Here is a 27,831-nt window from a genome sequence, read left to right on the forward strand (position 1 = left end):
ACTGCAAGTCCACAAGAGAATTCTCCAGCACCTACGGGCCATAACCAATTTGGATACAACATATCCAGTGGCACGTCATTTTAAGGAGGTCAACAGCAACAATTTGGATCACTTGAAATTCTTTATGGTAGACACTGTTCCACAACATAGACGAGGTGGCAACAGGGAAGCAAGTTTAAGGAGGCTGGAAACAAGATATATCTTGGAGATGGACAGCAAAAGTCCTCATGGATTAAACACCACTGTGGACTTACATACGTGGCTATAATTCTGTAATACCATCACTGTAAAAGCATAGAATCAGAAACATAAACATTAGAGACAACAACACCACTATGGTATACATAGTTTCATTCGGCTGCTATCCCATACATCCGCTACAAAGCACACAGCCATTTTTCATTGTAAATATGTGTTCACATTGAACCTGTTTTTACAATAAACTTTTTTTAAATCTGCACTTGGCACTTTTTCTGCATAGGAGTACCACACTTCAGCACAGGTCTGCACTTCAGTACTTTTGCACTTTGCACTATAGGTCTGTTCATTACAAGTACCGGGGCAGATGCCCACAGGGGCAGTACTTTCCTTGCATTTTTGCACATATATTATGAGTAGTCCTTTCGATCAATTGTTTTTACATTTTTTACCATTATTAACATTATTTATGCAGTTACGTGTTTGTACTTAGCAGCAATTTTAAAACAGTGAGAGATTTAACTGGTTTTTATGTACCTTCATGAATGTTTCTTGAAAATGTTAGTTACTGTGCAGGCATATATTATTTGTATTTATACAGATTAATTGTGCATTTTGCACAGAGTACGAAAAGTGTGGGACCAATGTTTACATAAATGTGTAATAAATGCTGCTAAACTTGTACTGTAATAGTGGAACACAGACGGGCAGTCTGTTTTCCATATCAACTTATGCACTTGGGGGCATATTATCAAGACAGGCGATAAAATTATCGCCGCTTTAGCGGCAGAAAACTGCCGCTAAAACGGCGATAATGGGCTTGATAATATGCTCTATGGAATTCCAATTGAAGCTCAGGTTAGATGTCCTTCACATCTAACATGGGCTTCAATTGGAATTCCATAGACCATATTATCAAGCCTATTATCGCCGTTTTAGCGGCAGTTTTCTGCCGCTAAAGCGGCGATAATTTTATCGCCTGTCTTGATAATATGCCCCTTGGCACTTTAAGTAAGGGGAGGAAATGGTGGCACACCATGTGATCAAGGCCCGGCGAGGCCGAAACGCATCATGGCAGCACAGCGCACGTAGTAAACTAAGAAAGTGGAGTCCGTTTTGTTTTTCGATTCAGCATTGCAGGAATTGTTGGGAAAACAGTGTTTTATATATATGTCATGTGATCAAGTCCCCATGCAGGGATGAAACGCGTAATGGCTGCTGTGTTGTCGATGTAACCTACAGGACAATAAACCTATCGGTATTTGAAGGATTGTGGTCCGTGCTCTTTTTGCCGTGGCTGGTGGAAGAATCGCGGAGTGGAAGAGTGCTTGACGATATATATATATATATATATATATATATATATATATATATATATATATATATATATATATATATATATATATATATTCACTGAAAAAACCATAGGTTTCATGCACTGACCAGTGCATTGCGGGGGCGTGCGAGTTATAGTTAGCTGAACTAACTATAACGGGGGAATTTCTAGGGTTTTGTACGAGGGAAATGTCCAGCTAACTATAACACCCCTGAATCCTATGGTTTTTTCAGTGAATTTCTAAGGTTTTTTAAATGCCAATTTCTAACTATAACGTGCATGAAACCTATGGTTTTTTCAGTGAATTTCAAAGGTTTTTTAAATGCTAATTCCTATCTATAATTTATCTCTAAAGCTATGATGTTTAATGATTTTCATTGAATTTCTACATTTTTCAATTTCAGTGTGTCAATCCCTTTAATTATGTTTTTTTAAAATACTTTTATTTCACCTTTTTTTAACTTATTTTTTCAATTAATTCTTTTAAAAATTAAAAAATATTATTTGTTTTTATTGAATTAAAAAAAATTGTTAATGTTTTAAAATACAGTTTTATATTTTTTTAAATATTTTGTAAACGATATTTTCAAAACTTTATTTTTTCTTTTTTATTTCCATTTTTTTGGCATCCGCGCACCCAACACGTTGGGAACCGTGCACCCTGCGCGCATTTCGCCGCTTAAAAAAAAAAAAGGGGGCCCCAAGGGGTCCTTCTGGGACCCCCAAAGCAACACTAGAGGGTCAGAGTATTTCTACCCTGCCCCCTTTACATCTTTCACACACTTATTTACCTTACTTAATCAGCCTCGCTTCTCCTGAGGCACAAAATGGCTGCCAACAGTTTCTGGTTTCGAATGTAGACAGACACTTGACAGCCAATTAGCATTCAGCGCGTGATCGGGAGGGTGCGTGCTCGGTTCGGGGAGGGTGCACTTAGGGTGCGCGGATCCTCCGAGGCCATAGATATATCTATCTTTTTTACTCGAATTTTCTCAGGAACTACTGAACGGATTTACACCATTTATGCAAAAGGCACGAGTCTGAACTGAGGACTACCTCTCTGCCAAATTTGGTGTAATTCCGTTCAGCAGTTCGGGCTGTAGCTGCGTCAACAGGTCCTATGGGAAATTGCATGGGGAAAACGTGTTTTGGGACCCCCCTTTTTTCTCGGCTCCCGCTTGACGAATCACCACGAAACTTTCAGGATAGGAGCGGACCGGAGCTGGCCAAAAGTTTGGAAAATTTCACGAAGATTCGTCTACCGGCGCCAGACTTATTGGGAATAGAATGTTGCGGATTTCCTATGGAAAATAGGTCCTAAACATAACTACCTACTGGCAAGGTAATATATATATATATATATATATATATAATCTTTTTAAAAATCAACACCTCGTCAGGGGTTGTAAGTGGTATATAAATACAATTACAATACAATACAATATAGATTTGGAAATTTATTTTAAAAAAATGTATATATACATTCGCATTTCTTCAATCAACCTTCTTGGCACTTTAATTACTCCCCCTGATCTGGTTACTAGAAGCTGGGAGCTGTCATCTTCACAATCAGAGATCAATGAAGACGGTGAAGAAGTAAGAACAGTCACTGGATTCTTAGGTTCAGTCTTTCTTTCACTGTCTGAATCAGAAGACAGATGAATCAAATGCCGAAAGTGAGAAGAGTCTCTGGTAACAGACTTCTCAGGACGCCGGGCAGTCATCATATATCCCGAGTGGGCACAACGTGGAAAGGTGCAGCATCATATGGAGCATCACATTTTCTCCTTCACAGTTGGTGGGAGATCAGTAGATCGACTGTCTTAAATTCAATGTTCTTTGCATGTTGCCACTTGTCAGCATAGGCTATCATCTTTTCTTTATTCTCAAAGTGCTTCATTTGATTTGTAATATCATCTCCTTATCTTTTGATGTTCCATTTAGGTAACTTGGCTGCATTGAACATCAAAATCGCAGGTCTTCACCCATGGTCAATGAGGTATTGAACGATATGCTCGTAGGCTGAAAGGCAACACAGTTTGCAAATTGAGCCTGTCAAGATTTCTTTAGCCTACTCATAAAACGCATGACAAGACAGTTAGCCTTTTGCCACACAGGTGTACTCTTCTGCTGCTTTATGCTCAGATGCTCCAGAAAATCCTTGAATTCTCTACTGTTGAGTGGCGGCCCATTATCATACTTCAGAATGACTGGAACCCCCCCAAATTGCAAAAGTGCAGTCGTCTCTCATTGATGCACTCATGGGCTGTGGGTGATCCTCTATTAATGTAACTCGATGTACTCATCCACAATTACCATCACATGATGTCCATTGTTGATTGAACCAAATAAATTAATGGCTATCTTGCCTATGCATGCTTAGGGAGTTCTGACCTGGTAACAGTATGTTGAGTACTGTTCACAGAGAGGCAGTTACATAGACGACAGGCCTTGAGTCCCTCTTTAAACTTCTCATCAAAATATGGAAACCAGACTTGATCTTGAAGAGCTCTCTCGGTGGCAACAATAACACAATGCCCTTCGTTAGCCACTTTGATTATCTTCTGTTTTAAACTCTCCGGAATAAGGATTCTCGACTCTTGCATTATAAGTCCTTTCTGAGTTATAGACAGTTCATCTTTAACATTTTTGTACTTTTGTTATTCACCATCATTGTTGAGAGGTCGAGCATGTCAGTTCCATGGCTGATGTGTAGTTATATCTTTCAACTTCAGCATGTCACTATCATGGCTCGTGGAATTGATGATCTGGGCTAACCATATGGCAGCTGGTGTATTTGACTTTACAATGAAATTAATGTAGGCTTCAGCCGTCTTGGTTTGAGTACCTTGACCTTGTATAGGTACTCTGGAAAAGTACTCAGCAGGGTTTTGATCCTTCCATGGATGATGTACAATGGTGTAATCATACAGGAATATATGAAAATGTTCACAAGCCCATACTACGGCAAAACTTTCTTTCTTGGATTAAGAGTAAGCACATTCTGTTTGGGACACATTTCTACTAGCATATGCCCAAATATGCTTTCGAGCATGTGGGAGTCCGCTGTGGTCTGCCAGGATAGCGCCTACTCCAACAGGGCTAGCATCAGCAACAACCTCTCTCTGAAAATTTGGATTGAAATAGGCAATTTAAGTAGCAGTTTCAATGACTTGTTTGATTTTCTTGAAACTTTGTTTCACAGAAACATCTTGTGGGGATCAGCATTAGGCAGTGCTTGTACTTTAGCAGGATTGGGTGTTATTCCCCCAGACGTACATGTGTAGAAATGTTGTAACTTAACTGCAATATTCTTCCAGTTCCAACTTCTTTCACACCATCACCAGCAAGATTTGTTAAGATACTTGATAATCTTTTTGTTACCAGTCTCTTCAAGTACATCAATGAAATCATCAAATGTCTCTATCCACACAGACCATCTGGCCAATATTTAGTTTTTTGGTGGTATCGAAAAGCGGTGGTGATTTCAAAAAAGTGGCAGCATGGTGACCAATTATGGGAGTGGCTAACCTTGAGGGTGTAGCTCTTTCTGCTTATGTCAGCTGTCCATCTGAGCCTGCGTCATTCTTACTATTTATGAGGCCTTGTGATGGACCAGCCTCAGAGTTGTCATGGACAATCGGGGAGGTGATGACTTTCTCCCCTGTCTCCATTGGATCCCTTAACTTTCTGGAGTCCTCTGGAGTTGTGTTGAGCCATCACCTGGCAGCTTTGTAAGGTATCGGACAGCTCAGTAAGCACAACACTCTTGCTTCTTCTTGCGTCCCATCGCATTGTACGGAGGTCGTAAAGCTCCACGTATCGAGGCTCTGGTAAGTGCAATAACAATGTACTCCTTTTTTGCTCATTCTGCCAGCACGCACTTCTACCTGCATCAGTACATAATCACCTCTTCCAGTATCACTCCATGTAATGTACAACTATATTTTGCGTGGCAGCGCGGTCCCTTTATGTATGGCTCAACCATCAGGTTCTCGACCATCAATGTGTAAATTCTTTGCAATGTTTCCATTGTCTTCGTGGGCTTTACAGCAACTGCATGAAGTGTCGACTCCGATCCTCAACAGCTATACACGTGGCATGCACAAGCAGTTTGCCTGGACCACAGCAAACTCTCTGGGAGAGCATGGTCATTCTTCCAGTTACTTATCCCTATCTTATCTCCATTTGCGGCACCTTCCCAGCCTGGGTACCCAATAGTAACCACGCCACACACGAAACATAGTATTATACGGCTTTATTCTGCTGCGTGTAACTGTGACCCGACATTCTAAAACAAACTTTCATGTCATTGTGCTCTGACACCTATGTCATAGCTCTACAAACTCCGTTAGGAGGCAAAAGGGTTCCATTCTAAAATATTGCAAGGCACTACAATGAGGTTCTAATTACTGGCCTAATGGTGGGCAGAAAATATGTTTAAGAGCCTGGTTTAGAAAACAGTGGAGCAACTAGGTCTGTGGAAGGCATGCTTCAACTCCCTTGGCAGAGGACCTCCCAGCATATTTTAGCGATACCCACTAGGTAAGCAGGGATCTTGATGCCTTCAGTGGAGCCACCACTCAACTGAAGGCAGTGAAGTTTTGCTGAGCAGGCACCATGTTTGAGGCAACTTCTTGATAAAATAATTTTCAAGAATGAACTCCTGCAAATAAATCTGTGATTCTGGCACACACAGACGTTTCTCATTGTGCATGTGGGCTATAGAGCAATTCCCCTGCATTTATTTCACAGTGCTGTCTGTCTGACAGTCTCTATGACCTGTCAGCCATCTGGTGAACGATCTGTCATGTTGTAAGTTTCTAATGGCTGAGCGAGCTGAGGTTCTGCCACAGGAAAATCCCTGACAGTAAATTGAGGGAGGGAGGGAGCCATAAGATTGGGGAGTGGGAGCACCATTAAATTATAGCAGTGCTCCTGCGCCTCAAAACTATAAATGACTAACTAGGTGCTTGAAAGTATATGTGGAGCTAACATTACTGCTCCGTATATTTTGCACTTATTAACTCTAGGAAGTCGTGAACCACAATAAAACACAAGCTGGATAGTCCTTGCTGAATTAACATCTGTGTAACAAGATTATAGCTTGGAAATTCCAGGGCATTGGAAAATTCATGTTTGTTTTTTTATTTAAAAACATGCTTGGATTGTTACCATTTGCAAATAAAGTTACGTTGTGTATCCCCTGTGCGACATGTACTTACAACTCTAAACATTATTATAGAGTCCACGTTGTTGGTATGAATTTACCAGGTCAAGTACATACTTAAGAACCTTCATCTCAAATGCCTTTATATCACAATTTGGGAATGAAAAAACTCAATAAACTGGAACATATTACTCTTCCAGATTCTATTAATCTTAAACTATGACTGGAGTTATGGCTTTAAAATTCTGATAAACACTTCCTTCAGGATTTCTTTAGGAAGGAGGGTCTACTTATAGATGAGGCTTTGGTATCTGTGAGTGCTTTTCCAGCTCTCACATAGAACTGGGCTTATAGGGCCAAAAGCAAAACAAAAAATGGAACTCTGACAAGTAGCAGATTGCTATTTACAGAAGACATTTCATCTCCATATAATGTAACATTGGCACTGTGCACTTTAGTCTTCATTTTCTTTTTTTAATAATTATTTTTATTGAACAATAGAGAATCGACATTGCTGATTACAGAAAAGGAGGGATAATGCCAAAGTTAAATACACGTACATAAGCATTGACCGTGAACTATGCAAATGATAAATGATGAATTACAATGTGTATGTTGAAGCAGATTCTTCCTGTGAGGGGACTATAGGTGGGACACAGATATTGCCTCGATAGGCATTCCATTTGTTCCATATAGAAGACCATTTTTTAGGACACCCCTGTGTTTTTTTCTCTGGCCATACACCAGTCCATATCAGCTTTCCATGCATCAACTTTTAGTCTTCCTTTTCATTTTTCTTTTTTGAAATATTTTTATTGTTATTTTGTTATTGCAAAAAAATAACATAAAAAACAGAGCATGAATACTTGACATATATTATTGGATAGTCCATTGTAGCTTTGTCTGGTATCTGTTCACGGCAAATGTCCATTGCAAGGCAGTACATTGAATGACACAAAAGAACCAGTGTTGTATGGAGCATAGAATAAAGTTACGAACATTCCTTCCTTTTCATTTCTATGCTGGTTGCACTCAAATTCTGGTGGAAGATAATTCTGATCCTGAGCAAATCAATTATCTAGTTGAGTATCTTCTTCAGAATCACAAGGCTGGCTACAACGTAATGTTCTGACGTCAGTGGTTATCTTTCTTGTGCCTACTCTCAGTGTTTTAAGGGAATGCATCATCATTCAATCTACAATCCACTGAGAAAAAGGTACTTTTGGCCAGTATACTGTTGAAATCTTAGCTTTCTCCTTGCCGAACTGCTGGAGATTGCCCCTTGAGTCAACTACATATGCAGAAATATCTTCCGGATCGTTTCTAGACTAAACAAGTTGTTAACTTAATTCCATCTGACCATTACTGGTAATTCCCAAGTAAGCTAATTCAACAGTGTTGCACATCTAATAGAAATCTGCTTGAGCATCAACATGAGCATCATTGAACAATGGACAAGAAAAGTTCTTTCAACGCAGCTTCACTGGTACAGTTGTTGATGGAGTGACTTTGACATGCTTTTGTAAAATCTGGAAATTCCATTTTGGTGATGGCCCAAGTAATCTTCATAATCTGATTGCCATTTATGAAACCCCATGACCTTTGAGCATAATGTTTGCTGTTTAGCTTATTTTAACTTATTCCCTATGGTAGCTCACTCCATATTCATCTTGTGTTAGCATTTATGGAACAACCTTCAGGCTAACCTCAGAAGGCTTTACTCCAAAGTTCAGTTCTAAAATCCACTGGCATGTATCTTTCTTTAACACTGCACTTCATTGCAAACACCTTATCATGCCAGCGACTGAAGGCCCATGTCTAGAAAGTTGACTAGGTTTTTACGAACATGATCGCCTGTTGTTTTCATTTCATGAGGGAAAAATTTACAAACTAAGGCTGCCAATACTTAGAATTCCCTGGCTCCTTTTTTGGTAAGGCAGAATGCCAGAATTTTGACAAAATTGCCTTTAAAAGATCCAAGACCATTAGTTGCCTGGTAGTGTTAAATGTTATTGATCATGACTAAGACGTTGGTGAGGCAGAAGATTCAATTTGGCATGCAAATTAAATTCAATCATTTATTGCTGGATTAATTAAATTCACTGCAAAAAATATGACAATCCCTTTTCAAATAAAATCTAACTATCCACCTTAGCTGAAATTAAAAGATGATGCAATCCAAGAAACAAACCCTTCAAATGTGTATAGGGTATTTAACTTTTTTTTAAATATAAAAAGTATCTCCCCCAAAAATGTTTCAATCCATCTTTTAATTGCAGATTTTTAATGGGAAAAAATGTACTGCCTCCATAACAGTTCTAATGACAGTCTAAAAAAAATAGAGGCTGTCACCAATGTTTTGAAGAGCTCAAAACTTCAACATAAATAAACAAGTTATATGTAATGTAATGTCCTACTAAATATGGCAAAATAACCTACAGAATGAGCAGTTTTATTAAATTTGGATCAACTTATCTTTAAGGCTACGCAGATGTCAGGGTCGAAACGTCGACGTTCCATATCGGTCCAGTCCCACCTGGTCCTCTGGGTTTAAACAGCTAAGCAATTAAGCAATCTGCCAGAGACACCTGACTCATGTACATACTGGCCGCATTGTAACATCTCTCCCTTGTAAAATTTGTATATAGAGTATATGTCCTTGTTTCACTGAAATGTTGACAGCCTCATGATAAAAGATTTTGATTCAGAGAAAAATTAAAAATTGTATAAATTGTTGGCCTCGTGTGTTCCAGCTCATTCTCTTTAGTAATGTTGTTACTTTCTTGAAACTATGTTTATGATTAATCCTTGATCGCATAAGCCTTTTTTTGCACATAAGAAATACATCACATATAATTAATGTTAGTATAAATATTTTGGATAGTTCTTCAGTTATTGCAAAAAGCTGCAATGGGTCACCCTCTTATGCTCAATCACAACCCTGAAGTGAATGTTGAAGATACAACATGGCTTGCTTTCCATCCAATAGCGAGGAGATTAACAATTGCGAAACTGTGCCACCCAGACACACAGCCATGGAGAGTGTACTGTTACAGTGTGACAGGACAGAAACTTCTGCCATTGCCTATCCCTGCTCTGATGGGTCGCAATATGATTGGTGATCTTTGAGAACAACAAAATGAATTTTGTTTGCAAAATTGTCACTAAGGGCCTAATTTAGATTTTGGCAGAGGGGTTACTCCGTCACAAAAGTGACAGATATCCCATCTGACGAAATATAAATCCCATAGGAAGTAATGGGAATTATATTTCGGTGGATAGGATATCCATCACCATTGTGACGGAGTAACCTGTCTGCCAATATCTAAATTGGACCCTCAGAGTATGGATGTCAAATAGGAGTAAGTTCAGCACTATTCAAGGTCAGCTGATCCACAGGCCACCCTCTTTAGATACATCATCAAAGCAAGAGTACTAAATTTAGGTACTGCAGAGATTGAAAATCTCCAAAAATAACACACTTGAAAATGTGCTGAAATCCTTATGAGGGCTTTTTCTTAATGACCCACAAGCATACTACTTGATTTACCAAAAGAAAAGCAATGCTGGGACAACCTTTCGAAGAATTTGGTGTACATAGAGAAAAATGGACACAATAACATAGGATGAATCAGTTTAGTCATGATTAGGGCTCCCGGTTTTCCGTTTAAACGGATTTTTACATATAAATACAGACGGAAAACAAGTTTTCCTTTATCTGTATTTATATATAAAAACGGGAAAATACTACTATATTTTGTAATTGACATTAATAGAATTACACCCCCAACCATCTGGTGTCTCCCCCTCCTTAGAGGGTTAAGAGGTGTCAGCCCGGGGCTGAGACAGCTTCCAGGAAGCACATAGCCACCGCACCCGAGTACTTCACAGGTCTTTGAAAGACCGTTTACTTCTTAATGAGGCTTTGTTGTTCTTTGACCCCTTAGCCCCTGCCTCTTCACTCTGCCGATTACACCAGCACCCGTCTTTTCCTCGCAGACTGGGTTTTACAAGGGCTCTGTGTTGCAGTGAATAACGCTTGCCGAAACTCAACTACCAAGTTTAGATCCAGTGGCTGATTAGTCCAGATAATGATCGGGAAGCCTACCTACCCAGTGGGGAGATAGATATCCAGTATGTCACGGCCCTGGCCCAGTAACTGCAGAGATAGGGGCTCTAAACAGTGTGCGCTGCAGCTAAAATGGGTAAATAAGGGCGAGCCAACAGACTGAGCACGAGCAAAGCTTGGAAAATGGTTGCAGTGAAAGCAGCGACGAGGGAGGAGTTTGATGGATGGACACCGGGACATTAATTAAAAATAAAACACCCTCTCACAGAATTGGAACTCGGAGCGAAAACACAAGCATTTGTGTGAAGTGAAGTGCTCTTAACCAAATAAACAAGCAGTGATGAGGGAGGGGGTAGAGGGCTAGAGGCATGGAAGAGGCACTCTCTGAAAACAGTGTCTGACATCTGAGCTCGATCTTTGAATGCCCAGCAAACGTGACAAGATAAGAACTTGATGAATTCTTTCCTTCTGGAGATATTTACCATCCGCGCGCAGCTAAGGTTCTGGCTGGCCTGCCTATTACATGCGTTGATGACAATTTGATACGAGCCTTCTTATTTATGCGTCCAAAGTCCACGGAATTGCGTGATGTGTTCAGTGTCAGACGCAGGGCTGGCACTGATTGCCCAACAACCTTAGCGAGACAAGATGCCAATCCTGTGTATTTATTTTGCACTGGGCGCCACCAGGCCTGTGTGAACAAAACCGTGTGATCCTGGGCAGATACGCTCAGTGTAAAACCACTGCATGACCGCACAGTGCGATCCTGGGCAATTAACATACATCTGAGTACCTTCAAATACTGAGATCAGGATGCACAATGTACACATCCTTCCGTGCATTAAATCTGCCCAACTAATATGTTGCTGCTTGCATGATAACAAATCCGGGTGCAACACAAGAATTCCCTTTCCCCTCGCATCACAAAAGCGTTCTCTCCAGAGCTGAGACAGGAATGTTTCTCCCTCCTCATTAACCAGTTTCCGATAACAACGCAGGAATCTTGCATTCAGAACTGCGCCTGTTTTCTCAAGAGACGGTAAGGGGGGGAAGATATGGGAGGGCTGTAGAGTGCTGCTGCTGCCCATTGCCCACCATGCAACAGGAACATTTATTGGCTTACAAACCTATGTTTGGTTTGATATGATATATAGACTATAATGTTGCTCTTTTAAGCATATTTGGGATGTTCTGCAAATGGCAAAGTTTTCAGATGAATGTATAGTGTTGACCAATAACAACCGAGCGCATGTGTGCATTGTCAATTTAAATAAATGTGGAAAAATACTAGCTGAAGCGTCGTCTTTTGCTTGTGAAAAAAATAAATGTGGATAAATACAGAAAAAATGCCCAAAAAATAAATATGGATAAATACAGACGGAAATGCCAAAAAAATAAATACCATAAAACCGGGAGCCCTAGTCATGATTAAAGCTTTTTTGGGGATACGGCTTGCTGAATCAGTGTTTTAGACTCACAAATTTTCCTTCTTGAAAAAATATTTGAATGAAAATGTGTGTGTTAATAGAAATATGGTGTAATTTTTTTGTGTTGTGAGAAGCCGAAGGTTTTTGAGCGCATTCAATTTAGGTTTTGTTCCGAATAAATAGTTTGTGCTAAGTATAAAAAAAAAAAATATTCTTTCTGTTTTAGAAATAACACTTTCCATTTATTTTCTTATTTCTGCCTCAAAATTTATATTAGATTTGTGTTTCTTATATTCAATTTGTGTTCTTGAAATAATAATGTCTGGCTTGGTAAAACAATGACAAGTTCTTACGTGATTCTACTCTACTGCATGGTCGAAATTACTGATACTAAAATAACCATGGCACAGATACCATCTCCTACCATATGCAAGTCAACAAACAGTACGACAATAAATGATCCGGTCTCTATAGGTGGATGAAACTAAGCCTGTAATTAATCCTCAATGTGATTTATTGGGTTATGGTTGGATGGATCTGAGCCATCCAAGATGGGCTATATTGCAATGGAATCACCATAGCATGAGTGAGTAAATGGATCGCCACCAGTGTATAATGCTAAATGTTTTACCATTTCACGTATGATCAGAAGTTGAAAAGAGTAAGGTACTGTCTGTTTTAGTAATTCACTTACAATTCTTTTCCACAGGCCATTCTAGAATAACAATATCCTTTTAACAGTTGACATATGAAATGTACTTTGTTTTCTCATTGGTTGAATACAGGTCATGTTACATGCAATTTCCAATTTCAAGTATTACAAAACTTACTCCCAAAAGTTTAATCTTCCCCCTTGGTAAGAATCCTCTATTACGCGATTGATTCCGCCTTGCACCACCAGAGCTCTAATGATAACTGCTATAAAGCCAGCCACTATGATCACGATCTGGAACACATCAGTCCAAACAACAGCTTTTATGCCACCCTACAAAACATAATATTTTGAGTTATCATAAGTTTTAAATAAAGTCAATTTATCATTGCTATAAAGTTGAATGATGTCGCGAATCTTTACAAAACTTTTCACCTGCTCCCAATTGTGTATGTAAATATTGAAAAAGGTAACATCAGCCATAAAATTGGCTACCTTGTCTCCTTCCTTTCTTCTTTGTTGGACAAGTATCATAGAGGCTCAAGCAATAATAAGCTTTGGGCATAAAATATCTTGAGAAAATTCATCAGTCCTCATATTTTAAACTAGACATTTGAAGATAAACAATAAAGAACGTATGTTTACCTTTGTATTCATAGGCCTTTGCTCTGAGGATCTAAGGCAGGAAAACAACTACTAAAGCTATATTTGACATAATATGTAGGGCAAATTAATGAAAGATTTGAATTTAAGATATAATGATTACAAAAAAGGACAAAGTTATGAAATTTCACTGACTCCACAATTTTCGAAATTTTTCAAACGTTTCTCAACTTCCTCAAATTTAAAAAGTCTGCAAGCTATAGATAAAATCAGATGAAAAAGAACTGCTCAAGTAGGTTGTGAAGGAAAAAAAGACAAGCAAAACTGAATGGTAACTAAAGATTTTTATGCTAAAAAAAAACCTTGGGCAGGGGGTGAATTCTCTCTCATATGTCACTTTAGTCTGGAAAGCCACATTTTTGTGTAATGCTGAAAATGGTATACAGACATTGGGAGTGTTAAAATTAATTTGCCATATATATTTTAGCAGGCCCCTGCTTGCACCCATGCAATGTCTTAATAAGGTGGCATATTTGTATTTAGATATAGTAATGAAGCCCTTAGGAACAATATGGCATCGAGCAGATTCAGAGAATCAGTGGCGGTCAACAAAAATAAAGGGTGTAGGGGCGGGAGGGGGAGCACGGGCGGGGTGGGATCTGGCAGGGGGGATAGAAATTATTTTTTTATTTTTTATAAACGTACCTTTAGCAGCCGGCTGCCTCCTGCGTCGCGTTCACCGCCTCTCCTCTTCCTCGGTCCCAGCAGCCCCTAAAACAGACTCCCATCCAATCCCTGTGCTGAAGAGTAGCGCACAGATTAACCTGAGCCGGCTGAAAAAAATGCCCTGCTCAGACCAGGGAGTCTGTGGGGGTTTCTTCCGCGTGGCTGCTCAATGCAGCTGGGCTGGATAAAACCTAAGTGCGCATGTGTGTTTTGGTTGGCCTGAGATGGCCGGCCAAACACACATGAACACTTAGGAAGTGGAGTGCATGTAGCACTCAGCCTCCACCCTCCCATGCCTAGGCCCCACCCCTCCCTACAGCAGTGGCTAAGAGCCGGCAAATGCAAAATAAAATGATGCAAGAGCATAGTTTTATTTACATTTGCTGGCTCTGAGCTGGGCAGTGGGGCGAAGCTCCTCCGCAATTGCCGAGGAGCCGTCGCTGCAAAGTTGTTCATACAATAAAATGAGAGTGAAAAACTGCAAGGGTGGCAGTTTCGCAGTTTATGGTGTCACCAGAGCATCTCAATCCATTGATGTATGGTTCCATGGTTCCATAGAGGGGTTCTGGTGACATAATAAACCATGAAACTGAAGGCAGATTGGTTTGTAGATGTCACCAGAGCCCTGAGACATAATATGGGATGCTATGACGTTACCCATTGTATATTTTTGCATATTACATGGTTATTTTGATATCTTCAAAAAGCTGTTGTCTTCAAATTGCAGCTAGGAATGGATGCTGATTAAAATTAGGATGTTTATGACTAGATTATAGATAACACATTGGACGACAGCAAGGGCAGGAAGATTTATTTGATTCTGTGGCTGCAGGGTGTGCCCCATAATTATGGATTTACTGAATTTGTCACATCATTTTCATAATTTTCATATTTCACAAATTGGCGTATGCCACTCCTGTCTATGCCTCTCCATTCTACATCACTCTACTGTCGCCACTCTACTCTACGCTACTCCACTTTACACTATTCAAGTGTACTCATCTCAGCTCTATGCCACTCCACTGTATGCTATTCCACTCTACACCACTGCAATGTATGACAATCCAGTCTACGCCACTCCACTGTATGCCACTCCACCCTATACAATTCCACTCTACGACATACCACTGTATGCCATTCCACTCAATGCCACTCCACTCTACAACACTCAGACTACTGTACACCACACGTTCCAACAGTTTATGGCACACCACTACACTGTAGGCCACTATACTCTGCTCTATTCCAGTGTCCACTGCTCTGCACAATTACCTCTGCGCCGCTCCACTGTACAATACTCCACTCTAGGCCACTCTACTCTACGCTACTACACTGTATGCCACTATATTCTAACCAACTCCACTACATGACACTCCACTCTATGACACTGTACTCCACTCAACAGCACTCTAAGCCCCTCCACTCTACCACACAATACTCCACTCTGTAACACTCCACCGTATTGAACTCCACTCTTCTCCACTGTTCAACACTAGACTCTATGACACTCCAGTGTACAACACTCTCCTCCAGTGTATTGTATGACACTCCACATAACAACACTCCACTCGATGACACTAGATGGTACGATTTGAAACACAATTTAATTAAAAATGAAATAAAAAATGTAATTCATTAAAAAAAACATGTCAAAGTTATATCGCTCCATAATATACAATATAGTAAATGCTACACACTGTTCAGGGCAGCGGGGAGCCTCCAGTATTATTTTCAATGAGTCTCTTAGAGCCCTATGAACTAAAGTAGATCGTGAGGGCATGTGGGCATGGGTGGAAATAGCCGATCAACTAAGCAAAAGTAATTTTGTTTTGTTAAATGTTTATGCAATGAACAATTAGGATCCGCTCTTTTTTATCCATATGATGATTGAAATGAGTGATGTTAGTCACCCATGAATATAATTGGTGATTTTAACGGTATTCTGAACCCAGCTCTTGACACAACCAATACTTACCAGACAGCTCTGTTGGGTAGGACTAGAACTAGCATATTAGATATGATGGCCAACATGAATCTGCACAATATATGGAGAGAGCAAAACCTTGATTTGTAGGTAATTAGGACCACTCAGCTACCAAATTAAAATGGGTAGGCAACTATTGTGGTAACACCCATCCACCCTAGTCTTTCTTCCCTAAATATGTGTTAGAACGCTCTGATTACATTGAGCATTTGTGATGTTTTACTCAGGAATTTCTTACGACTAATCAAGGATCAGCTCACCACTTTGTGATGATTTGGGATACACTGAAAGCCTGTATTAGGGGAATCTCTCAAACCTTTAGTACCCAGATTTCTAGAGCAGCTGGTGAAGAGGAGAAAGCTATTAGGAGTCAACTGAATAAGCTAATTTAATTGCATATGTCACAGGTCACTTCCAGGTCCCTGGTTGCTCAAGCTACCTATTTGCAAATCATGGACTTGTGGGGTCGCATTTCGGCTCTAACAAAGGCTCGTACAAATAAAAAAGCCTTTCAAGTGCGAGCCTTGAACTGCGAAATGGGAGAAAAATCGGGAAAACTGCTGGCCTGCCTGTACTGGGCTGACATGCCAAGCACTGTGATTAAACGAATCGAAGATGCCGCAGGCAGAGTTTGTGCACAACATTCCGAGATTTCATCTATCTTTGTGACCTAGTACTCAGGGTTGAATCATGCGGACCGGGGGGAGGGGGGGCAGTACTGCCAATATCTATTGGCCCCTTTAGACTTGCCTAAACTAACAAAAGGTGATAGAGATATGCTTGATGCTGAATTCTCAGCAATTGAACTTAGAAGGGTTATCGCCAGACTACCTTCAGGAAAAGCCCAGTGGCGGACTACATTCCATTGTAAGTGTCTAAAAACTTGACACCTACAATTGCACCACTTTTTTAGAAGAGGTAAAAAAAAATTGTAACATAGGAGGGGTTCCATCCTCCTGGAATGAAGCCACCCCGACAATATTTCGTAAAAAAGACAAACATCCAACAGAGTGTAGCTCATATCAGCCTATTTCACTTCTCAAAGAAGACTCTAAAATAGCTATTATGCTTCTGGCCAATCAGGTCTAGAAGATATTTTCTCAGCTTGTATCTCCTGAACAACAGAGCTTCATCTCAGGGAAGGATATGACCTAGCATACAAATGTAATTGCTGCATTAATTGAGCATGCTGAGAATTTCTAGGAACCTCTTAACATAATTCTACTCGATTCTGAGAAAGCATTCGATCACATATCCTGGAAGTACCTTTGGGAATTACTTTCTCAATTTAATTTCAGTTCTAGATTTATTAATATGGTTAAGGCTTTTGATAAGGATCAGAGATCTCAGGTTAGTATACATCAGAAATTAACACCTTTTATTCCTCTTTCGTGTGGCACTAGACAAGGCTGTCCCCTCTCCCCTGTTCTTTATGTTCTATATGTGGAGTCATATGTTAGACTTTTACTTACAAACATCCCCAGTAATCCGTACTCGCCTCCCCCTTTGGCAGTTTATGCAAATGACGTATTATTATTCTCACACTGTTCTGAGCCAAGGATTCAGGGTGTTGAATGCACAGAATCAGATGTTGGCAAAGTTTCAGGGTACAAATTAAATGCACATAAAACACAACTCATCCTTGCAGGTGGAGCAAATAGCTGCGATCAGTGTGTCGCACCTCGAGCCAATATCTAGGCATTATCTTTGCACCCACTGCTAAGCAATTCTATCAATATAATTATATTGCGCAGCTATGGCACACTAAGCTATTACTGGAAAAATAGATGTATCTACCAACTACCCTAATTGAGTGAATTAATCTAAATTAAAATTAATATTCTTCCTAACATTTGATATCTTTTTCGTTCACTGCCATTTTACATTCCTCACAGGTAATTTAAAACATCAGATTCCATAATTGGAAGATTTATATGGAAAGGAAAGAAAGAGCAGAGTTTTTTTTAAATGTTTTAAACTCCCATTAATTAAAGGTGGAAAGGCACTTCTTGACTAATGCCTCTTCTACTGGGCCAGTATGGCTAATTGGATCAGCATGTTGTATGATCTCTGTCCTGAGAACTGGCTTCACGCCATTTAATTTGTGAAGGACCTGCACCCCTGCCAAACTAAATTCAGGAGAAGAGAATTCTTTAAAAAGATTAAAGACCACGTCAGCTTTTGAGAAGATTTGAAATAATATGAGGAGATTTTGTAAAGTGTCAACTTTTCATGCCTTTACACCACTGCTCGACAAGCCGTACCTACCCGATAGTTTTCCTCCTGTTACTTTGGCACTTGAGCAAACTCAGGAATTAAGCGATTAAATAATTTGATGAATGAGTTTGGGTTAAAAACATTTTCAGATTTGCATGCAGAATTCGCCATACAGCGTAGTGACTTTTTAAAATACTTATAGAACAGGATCTTCCTATTAAGTAGGGACACCGACATCCTAATCCCGCTGGCCCAGCCTGATATTGCACGACTGATTGTTGCCAAACATCAATCTAGTATCTCGGGATAATATAGCTGCCTTATTCAATCTCTGTCAAATGATCTGGGAATATGGGCTGATAAATGGACCCGTAGTTTAGGAGAGGAGGTCACAGAACAAGAATTCACTTGTTTTCTTGGGCGAATCTGCGAGGGTATGACTCCCACCTGATTGAGGGGTCAGATTTATTGTACACTGCTCGATTTCTATATCAGCCCCTGCAAAATGATCAAATGGTATATTAGATCATATAGTTGCCCACGCGGCTCAGCCAGAGTGGCTGATATTGTGCACATGTTTGTTACTTGTTCAAAACTTGCATCATTCTAGTCCTCAGTCCAGCAGCAAATACTTCATGTACAACCTCTTGGAGAAATTATTACTCCAAAAACAATACTGCTGGGCAAAGGAAGTACTGACTGGGTCTTGTATGTCCTCTCTATTGCTAGGTTAAATCCTGCGAGGAACTGGAAGTGTGCTTTTCTGCCAAAATATGAGAAGTGGTGGAAAGGGGTAATGGAAGAGTTTGAATTATGATGTAGCTCAACCCATTTCACTCTGTTTAATTATTTTTTATTCTTTCCTGATGTTCAAAAACAAGAGAGAGCATAGATAAACACATTTAGAGCCCTTGTCTATAAAGCAGAAATCCTCTGTGTGTTATGAAACGCCAAAAGAGGGGTGGATGAAACTTGAATGAGTTTTTCATAAACATCTGAAGGGAATATTAAGCAACCATGGACCAAAAATTCTTGCGGTCTTTATGACCTTGTCTGAGAGCTGGGAGGGTTGTTGGTGCCCGCCTCATTTTACCAAAAGAGAGAAGGTGTTATGCTTAAAAAACAAGCGCCGTATTTATCTAGATGTGACGCAGCGCTCAAGTCACCTTGATGCCCTGCGTTTCAGGGAAAGGGCAGTCATGTGCTGTATTTATCACAATTTGGCACATTCCTGCCTTTTCCCTGCACTGGCGCACAATGGGCTACCTAGCACCAACACAGGCACACTTACACCATGGTGCAATGGTGCCTGCGTTGCATGCAGGATTGGTTTTGTGCAGGAAGGAGTCCCTTCTGCACAAAAACAATCCCCTGAGGCATTGTCCTATTTCTATGTGTGCTGAAGAACCTTTCAGAGGTAGAGCCCAACCAAACTAGAGCAACATTTACTGTGGGTGACTGCCCATCCAGTGCCCAGACTAAGACACTACAGACTGCTGGCAGCAGCTGATTCTAGTGGTGGTAAATAGGTTCTTTTTACATCAAGGGGGGGGGGGGGGTTACCCACTTGATCTTTGCAAATCATGCAGTAAGTCACAAATGTGCCCCCCAATTTCTCTGTTGCAAGTGAATATGAGTGCTAGGATAACCTGTGTGGTGGCCCACTCAGGATGGGGTACCTCTGAATCTGACACCCCAAAAATAGTGGAATGTGCCGTAGGGTTAGTGGTAATCAAGAATAGCTGCCTCTGTCTTTCGTGCAAGTAAAACTGCATTGCTCATTTAGATTTTGCCTCCCTCACCCCCCGAGGCACTGTATGGCGTTCAGTGTGCATCCTCCTTACTGGTGAAGTTGGATTTAACATTACTACTGTTTTAGAAATGCCACTTTTAGATAGGGACGATGGTTTGATATACCACCAATTGTTGATACAGATACTTTTATTCACATTTGGAGAAATGATATACAGAGACATAGACACATGACATCTTTGTGTATCTAATTTATCCTGACTAGAGAGGTAGGGGCTTATTTACAAGCCCCTTGCGCCGCCAGTAGGTCACTTTACCCATGTTAACAATGACGCAAAAGTGGTGCAAGGGGCTTGTAAATAAGCCCTGTAGTTACTGCTTGGCCTGGGTGCATACCTCAGCCAATCAGAAATCTCATTTGTAGCATTCCCCCTTTGCCCACTCAAAGCTTTTTGCTGCAGAGCTTAAGGTTAAAATAGGAATTCAAAAATGTTTTCTAATCTTGAGAAGCCATTTCCAGCCACAGTTTCTCACCTTGTTCTGTGTATGATCTGCAGTCGTTGTACTAATTATAAAGATAAAGCTCTTGATCAGGATGAATAGCGAACACTTGCCACCTTCATTGTAGATCGGAAGCAATAGATTTCAAGCTCTTGATCCACTATACTTCCTGACCAAGGAAAATCAACAACTCATTTCCAACACTGCTAAATCCCCAGTCCACTTCATAGGGTGCCTAGGTCGGGTCAACTGCACCCCACTGGCTTTTATTGAATTCTGAGTTCCTTTTCATTTCTATGGAACACTTTGATTTTCTATTCTTGATCCTTACCTCTTATTATCCGATGTTTGTTATTCAGATCACATTGTACGTATTAAATTAGTTAGGGAGTTTGTTTTGCTGTTGGTCGGTGCACCTGTGCCACATGCATTTTTTCCAATATCATGTTGCTGGTGACAATATACCAAGGCTAAGCAAGAGATTCCTTACATAAACCTGTTTATTTCAAAGGAATTAGAATATTTTGTTTTTGTGGAAGCATCTCTCCCCTACAGTTTAACTATGCGGTTTGCTACAGGAAAAAACCTATTGTGAGATATCAAATGAGCTTTCATTTATTTGAAGACCTACCACAGTGCAATAGAACGTGCAAACCGCTCCAGTTATAACCACCGCGCCCCAAAGGTTAAGTCCAGTAACTGTAAAAAACAGAAAATAGGAAAGTTTTTTATCAACAGGAAACATGTAAAAACGCTACATTTCGAAGGTTTTATTTGAGACACAGAAATAAGTAATTTCTTGGCAAGCAGAACGAATTTTCATTCATTAATACATAGTTCTCAAATTATATTTTGACAAAATCGATCTAGTACACTAAGGCCCTGATTATGAGTTAGGTGTTGCAGAGGGGGGAGAACTACTGAGGCTGAAATTGCAATTTATTGCTAATAATTCCTTCCCTGCACCATCCATTATGAGTTATTCTGTTGTAAACGGGGAATAACTCATTGACCCAATTATACCAAGTAAAAATGTGCATACAGATCTATATTCCAGATAAAAATAATGGCTCCTCTCTACTTCCATGGCACACCTGCTAAGCGTTCCTGTTTACCCTCTACTTTTACTATTGACTAAAAGACAGCGGGGGAATGCGACTACATGGAAGGCAGTAGATCATTCAAGGCAGGGAAGACTGCTGCCAGGCATCAGGGGTCATCAGGGGTCGTCAATGCTCTCACTGTGCTATAGGAGAGGGTCGGTGGAGCTGGGCTGCATTGTACAAGCAAACCCTGCTTGATCACCACTGTCAGGTTTTTTGATCAGTAAAATTAGATATGTTGTACATGCACCATGCAAATCCAGATGCATGAGCACCAGACGCCTTGTGATTGGGCGAACAGGTAATATCCTGAGATACCACTCTCCCGCATAGCATGATGTGTTCTTAAATTGGCATTGACGAGTTATCAAGTGGAAATCCCTTCCATCAGAAGCATGCATCATAATCTAAGTTCTAAGAGTAGTCACCTATATCTTTTGAACAGCTTATCCAAAAACATGTATTTGTTTTGCTAATATCGCTTTTACAATTTTATCAGTGTTCCTGGGTTTTTGAGATCCAGGAGAGAGGGACATTGTTGTATCTACGTGTATTGCTGCTTAGCCAGTCTGTTTGGGTGTGTGAGTGGAATGCCTGATGACCATTGGAATGTTGGTGTGCCTGCCTAACTGGGAGGTATGACAGTTGGAGAGAGTGGGCTGAGCAGCAGAGATGCAGTTCCTGGTGGGACCATATATGGACTGTACATCACCATATATCTACCTGATCTAACTCATCTACTATGTAACTACCATCCTGTAATCAACTAATAAACATCAACTTGGATCTACCACCTCGATATCATCTTTGATTGCAACATTGGAGACGAGGGTGGGATAAAAAACCCTGCGTGTACTGTTTCCTGCATACCTGAAGTGAAGATTTTGAATTTACAAGCAAAAGACTAATTGTAAAGAAATTTGAAGGAAATTACACTTGAAAAAGAGGAGAAGAACACCCAATTTTGTCCCACCAGTGTCCTCCATCAACCGGACAGCCTATTGTGGGTGCTTCACACTCCTTAAGGAAAATCATCTCAACATTTGAAATAATTATTTGACATATGCTGGAAAGACACAGCATTAACGACAGTAAGCTACGAGCAACATACAAGAAAGACAGCCTACATAAGTAAGTTATATTTTGGACATTAGATGTTAGGTGACTTGATTAATTTGAACCTTCAAAAGTATGTCGAAGTCTGAAATCTGTGTAGCCTACTCGAAGAAATTAATTTGCCTGGTGCCAACCTTTTTGTGACTGATATTGAGATCACTTGTTTTGTTTGGAAAGCGCTGCCTGCTGTGAACTTTTTAGGATTCTACTGTTTGCAACCCACTTGAGAGGAACCGGGACCCTTGAACTTTGCCAAACTAAATGAATACTATCTGGATACTTTGGCAGTCATTGACAGTCGTAAATCTAGCAGTTAAGTGCACTGCTACGATCGTCAGCACAGATTGTGAGTGTACATTAATTTCATTCATGCCACGGGAATCGCTGAGTGCTTATTTCCCTTGTTAGGCATTTTGACAGCTCACACCTTTGATAGGGTGCCTGTGAGTGTTGGTGAATATGAAACTTATTAATTACCGTTCCTAAGAGTTTAAAAGGAAGTAAGAACAAACTGTCACTCACCAACATATTCTGCTCGTGCCTTCGATCTTTCTGCCAGCGCGAGTCCTCTCATCAACTCGCGCAGCCTCCGGTTTGCTTTGTGGAGAGCTGCTGAAGTGTGCCGTGAGCCACCCGTCTAGACGTCACGTACGTGCTGCCATTTTGGGGCATCTGGTCATTTACTGTCACTGCACCGACGTTGCCAAGCTAAATGTGCTCCCGTCATTGTCTCTTCATTGCACCGCAGCAAATTATGCAGGTGAGAGAAGTACTTCAACTTGCACGTGATTTGTCTCAACAAAGGCATGGAAGTACAAGACGGATGTTTTTGAGGATATCGTCTGGGACCTACAGTTATTCGATTTCATTGCTGAGAGGGGACAACATGACTCACCTGTACTTGCTAATCTATGATGACTGTGACTGTGGCATTTCAACGTTCGGACTACGGTGACTACTTTTGTTGTTTTAATTTCTTATTTTGAAAACTTTGTAATCTTCTTTGCTATTTGTATCGACTAATTTGCTTATTGCATTGTTGATGACATAATTTACATTTATGCTACCTTTACGTCTTTTCACATGTAACAGATTTATGGTATTGTCATTCATTGGCGGTTATTGCATCTTAGTCAGTTTTTGGAGTTCAGTGATGTGCTGGGTTAACTTACTTTTATTGGATTGAGCCACTTATGTGCTCAACTTATGTTGGGGTGCTCAATTTTATTTATTTATAGAGATTATTTGATGCGCAATGGGCAGTGTTCCCTATATTTGAAATTTTGATGCGCAATGGGCAGTGTTCCCTATATTTGAAGTTTGATGCGCAATGGGCAGTGTTCCCTATATTTGAAGTTGATGCGCAATGGGCAGTGTTCCCTATATTTGAAGGTTTGATGCGCAATGGGCAGTGTTCCCTATATTTGAAGGTTTGATCCGCAATGGGCAGTGTACCAACATTATATTTAATTATATGTAATGGGCAGAGCACCCATACTTTATATTGAAATGGTTACTGGGCAGTGATCCCAATATTTAAGGAGAAGTTGAAGTCGTCTAAATATTGAAATTGTCAAAATATTGAATGCACTATGTGCGGAGTTGAAATTGTCAAAATATTGAATGCACAATGTGCGGAGTTGAAATTGTCAAAATATTGAATGCACAATGTGCGGAGTTGAAATTGTCAAAATATTGAATGCACAATGTGCGGAGTTGAAATTGTCAAAATATTGAATGCACAATGTGCGGAGTTGAAATTGTCAAAACAAGGAAAGGGGATGGGTGCTGTGTAGAATTCTTATATTCTCTTTTGCACTTATTTATTTTCTATTTATCTTCATTCGTTTCGTATTCTTACTATCTCTTGTCTTTGCATTAATTCTTTTCTATTTTATCTTCTTTCATTTCACATTCTCATTATCTTTTGAAATGTTACATCATTGCTTCACTTGAGATATTTTTTCTGAATGCAAGTTTCTACAAGTCTTCTGCATAGTTGTGATTATCTCATTAGGCTTGTTTCTACTGGTGTTTTGATTTTGTAAAGAAAGGGGATGTGTTGTATCTACGTGTATTGCTGCTTAGCCAGTCTGTTTGGGTGTGTGAGTGGAATGCCTGATGACCATTGGAATGTTGGTGTGCCTGCCTAACTGGGAGGTATGACAGTTGGAGAGAGTGGGCTGAGCAGCAGAGATGCAGTTCCTGGTGGGACCATATATGGACTGTACATCACCATATATCTACCTGATCTAACTCATCTACTATGTAACTACCATCCTGTAATCAACTAATAAACATCAACTTGGATCTACCACCTCGATATCATCTTTGATTGCAACAGACATAACATGTATTGGAGCATGTAATAAAATTGGCTTACCCTTTTTAAATTGCAAATGAAAGAAAGGTGCAGTTTTCAAAATGCTGCACAGATTAAAAGATAGATGTGCTCACTTGTGACATATGAGTTGTTAACTCTATTAAGCCGCAATATCAGCCATCCCTCACTTCAACAGAAAAGCAACTTTTCATAAAGAGTTAAAAGAAATGCAGTTTTTTTAGAATTACCTCACTGAACCTGATAGTCTGGCTGCAAGGCAGACATTTTGATTTCAACTAGTTTATTTTTGCTAACTATAATTTAATGAACTTGATTAAGACAAACCATCGTTGGTAAAATCAAAATAGACACTACTCCTGCTCACAGATACTGCTTGAGCACTCAGCATTCTTAGGAGACAGTCCTGGCTCTAATCAAGTTATATGTATCACCTCTCCCTTTTCCACTGAATTCTCTGTGGTGAAAGAAAATCACCTGGAAATGGGGGAAAGCTTCCCCTGCCTGCCATCAGAGTTGAAGGCAAGTAAGTATAGAAATGTGAAATCGATAAATATGAAAAAAGTTATAACCTTCACTTTTTGATTCCATCCAGCTTCAATTCATCAGGATTCTTATAAAGCATGACTACTCACCCATGAGGGTCTCAAAGCACTGTGTGGGGGAGCGGAACTCCAGTTCAGATGAAGAGCCAGGTCTTGAGGTCCTTGTTGAATTGAAGAAGCTATGGTGATTGCCTGAGGCGCAGGTCTTTGCAGCGAGGTCGAAGGATCTTCCTCCAGCTGTGGCCTTGTGGATTTGTGGGATGGTTGCCAGGGCTAGTTGGGCAGAGCGTAGATGTCTGATAGCAGTGTAGAAGGAGAGGCAGTGGTTGAGGTATGCAGGTCCAGCATTGTGGAGGGCTTTTGTCAGCGTGCGTGAGGAGCTTGGAGGTAATTCTTTTGTTGATAGGTAACCAGTGAAGGCCTCTCATGTGGCTGGTGATGTGGCTGTGGTGTGGGATGTTCAGGATGAGTCTGGCAGAGGCTTTCTGGATGTTCTGCAGTTTCTTTTGGAGCTTCTGGGTGGTGCCGGTGTAGAGTGCATTGCCGTAGTCGAGTCTACTGTTGGCAAGCACATGGGTGACTGCTTTCCTGGACTCGGTGGGGATCCACATGAAGATCTTATGAAGCAGGCGGAGCGTGTGGAAGCAGGAGGACAACACAGGATTAATTTGGCTTTTCATTGAGTGAGGATTCCAGGCTGATGCTGAGGTTTTGTGCGTGGTCCGTGGGTAAGTAAGTGTGTCCCGAGCACTGCGCGCCATCAGGAGTCTTCCCAAGCGGAGGGGTTAGAGCCCAGGATGAGGACTTCAGTCTTGTCTGAGTTGAGCTTGAGGCAGCTGTCCTTCCTCCAGGTTGCAACAGCTTTCATCCTCTTGTGGAATTGCTGTGGGTTCGTCTGTGAGGGAGAGGATCAGCTGGGTGTCGTCGGTGTGGGAGATGGTGTTTAGTCCGTGGCTTCTGACAATGGCTGCCAGCGGGACCATGTAGATGTTGAAGAAGGTGGGGCTCAGGGAGGATCTCTGAGGCACCTTGCAGCTGTTTTCTGTGGGTTCTGAGTTGAACAGTGGAAGTCTGACTCTCTATGGTTGCCAGTGAGGAAGGAGTGGATCCATTCGAGGGCTTTATTGTATACTGCCAGCCTCGTGGAGTCTGGTGCAGAGGGTGTGGTGGGAGACAGTGTTGAAGGCAACTGGGAGGTCCAGTAGGATGAGGGCAGTGGTTTTGGCTCAGTCGAGAAGGGTGTGGATGTTGTCTGTCACAGCAAGGAGAGCGGTCTTGGTGCACTCGGAGAGTAGGGCGTCGATGTCTTTCTCAATGACTTTGCCTGGGATGGGGAGCAGAGAGAAGGGTCTGCAGTTCCTGAGGGTTGGCAGAGGGTTTTTTCAGCAGGGGGATGATCTCTATATGCTTCCAGTCTTCTGGGAAGGTGGTGGAATCGATGGAGCAGTTGATAGGGTGGCAGAGTTTGGGTGCGATGGAGGTGCCGGCTCTGTTGAAGATGTTGAGATGGCATGGGTTCAAGGGGGCTCCAGAGTAGATGCTCTTCATGATTCTTAAGGTGTTGTCAGATGGGAGGGTGGTCCAGTTGGGTAAGGTCTGCTGGGGTCTGGAGCCATTGAGTCCGGTGGTAGCGGTGGGGTGGGTGGGTCTTGGGTTGAGAAGCTGTCATACATCTTCTTGATCTTGCGGTGGAAGAAGGTGACAAGTTTGTTGCAGAGGTCTTGAGAGAGGGGGTTATCTGCTGTCTCGGTGCTGGGTTTGGTGAATTCTTTGACAACGGCGAAGAGTTCTTTTCTGTTGTGGGTGTTGGCGTTGATGTGTTCCTGGATTGCTGCTGTCTTTGTTATTCTGATAAAGTGGTGGTGTGCAATGAAGGCTGAGTGGTCTTCCACGATCTTACTGCTCCTCCAATCTTTACTCGAGCCATCCTATAACCATTGCTTTAAAAACACAGAGGGGGGTAACATAAAATGCATTTTGTGGAGTGAAAAGAATGTGTGAATGATGCATTGTGGACAAATCTGCAGCAGTACAAATCATGCAGTACGTGCTTAGCAGTATGGCACTCGCATTTGACACAACATACCCCAC

General features: G+C 40.9%; 1 protein-coding gene across 1 annotated transcript in view; it reads right to left on the reverse strand.

Annotated features, from left to right (window-relative positions):
- The window catches only part of LOC146855938 (sodium-coupled monocarboxylate transporter 1-like), a 251,585-nt gene that overhangs the window by 120,657 nt on the left and 103,097 nt on the right, over positions 1-27,831 (reverse strand). The window contains exons 4-5 of the mRNA XM_085653895.1: positions 21,267-21,334; positions 13,031-13,185 (exon numbers count right to left, since the gene is read on the reverse strand). Coding sequence (XP_085510021.1) covers positions 13,031-13,185; positions 21,267-21,334 — 223 coding nt within the window. The remainder of the gene's footprint in view (positions 1-13,030; positions 13,186-21,266; positions 21,335-27,831) is intronic.

The sequence above is a fragment of the Triturus cristatus genome, chromosome 4_1 (assembly GCF_964204655.1).
Source record: "Triturus cristatus chromosome 4_1, aTriCri1.1, whole genome shotgun sequence".
NCBI classification, from domain to species: domain Eukaryota; kingdom Metazoa; phylum Chordata; class Amphibia; order Caudata; family Salamandridae; genus Triturus; species Triturus cristatus.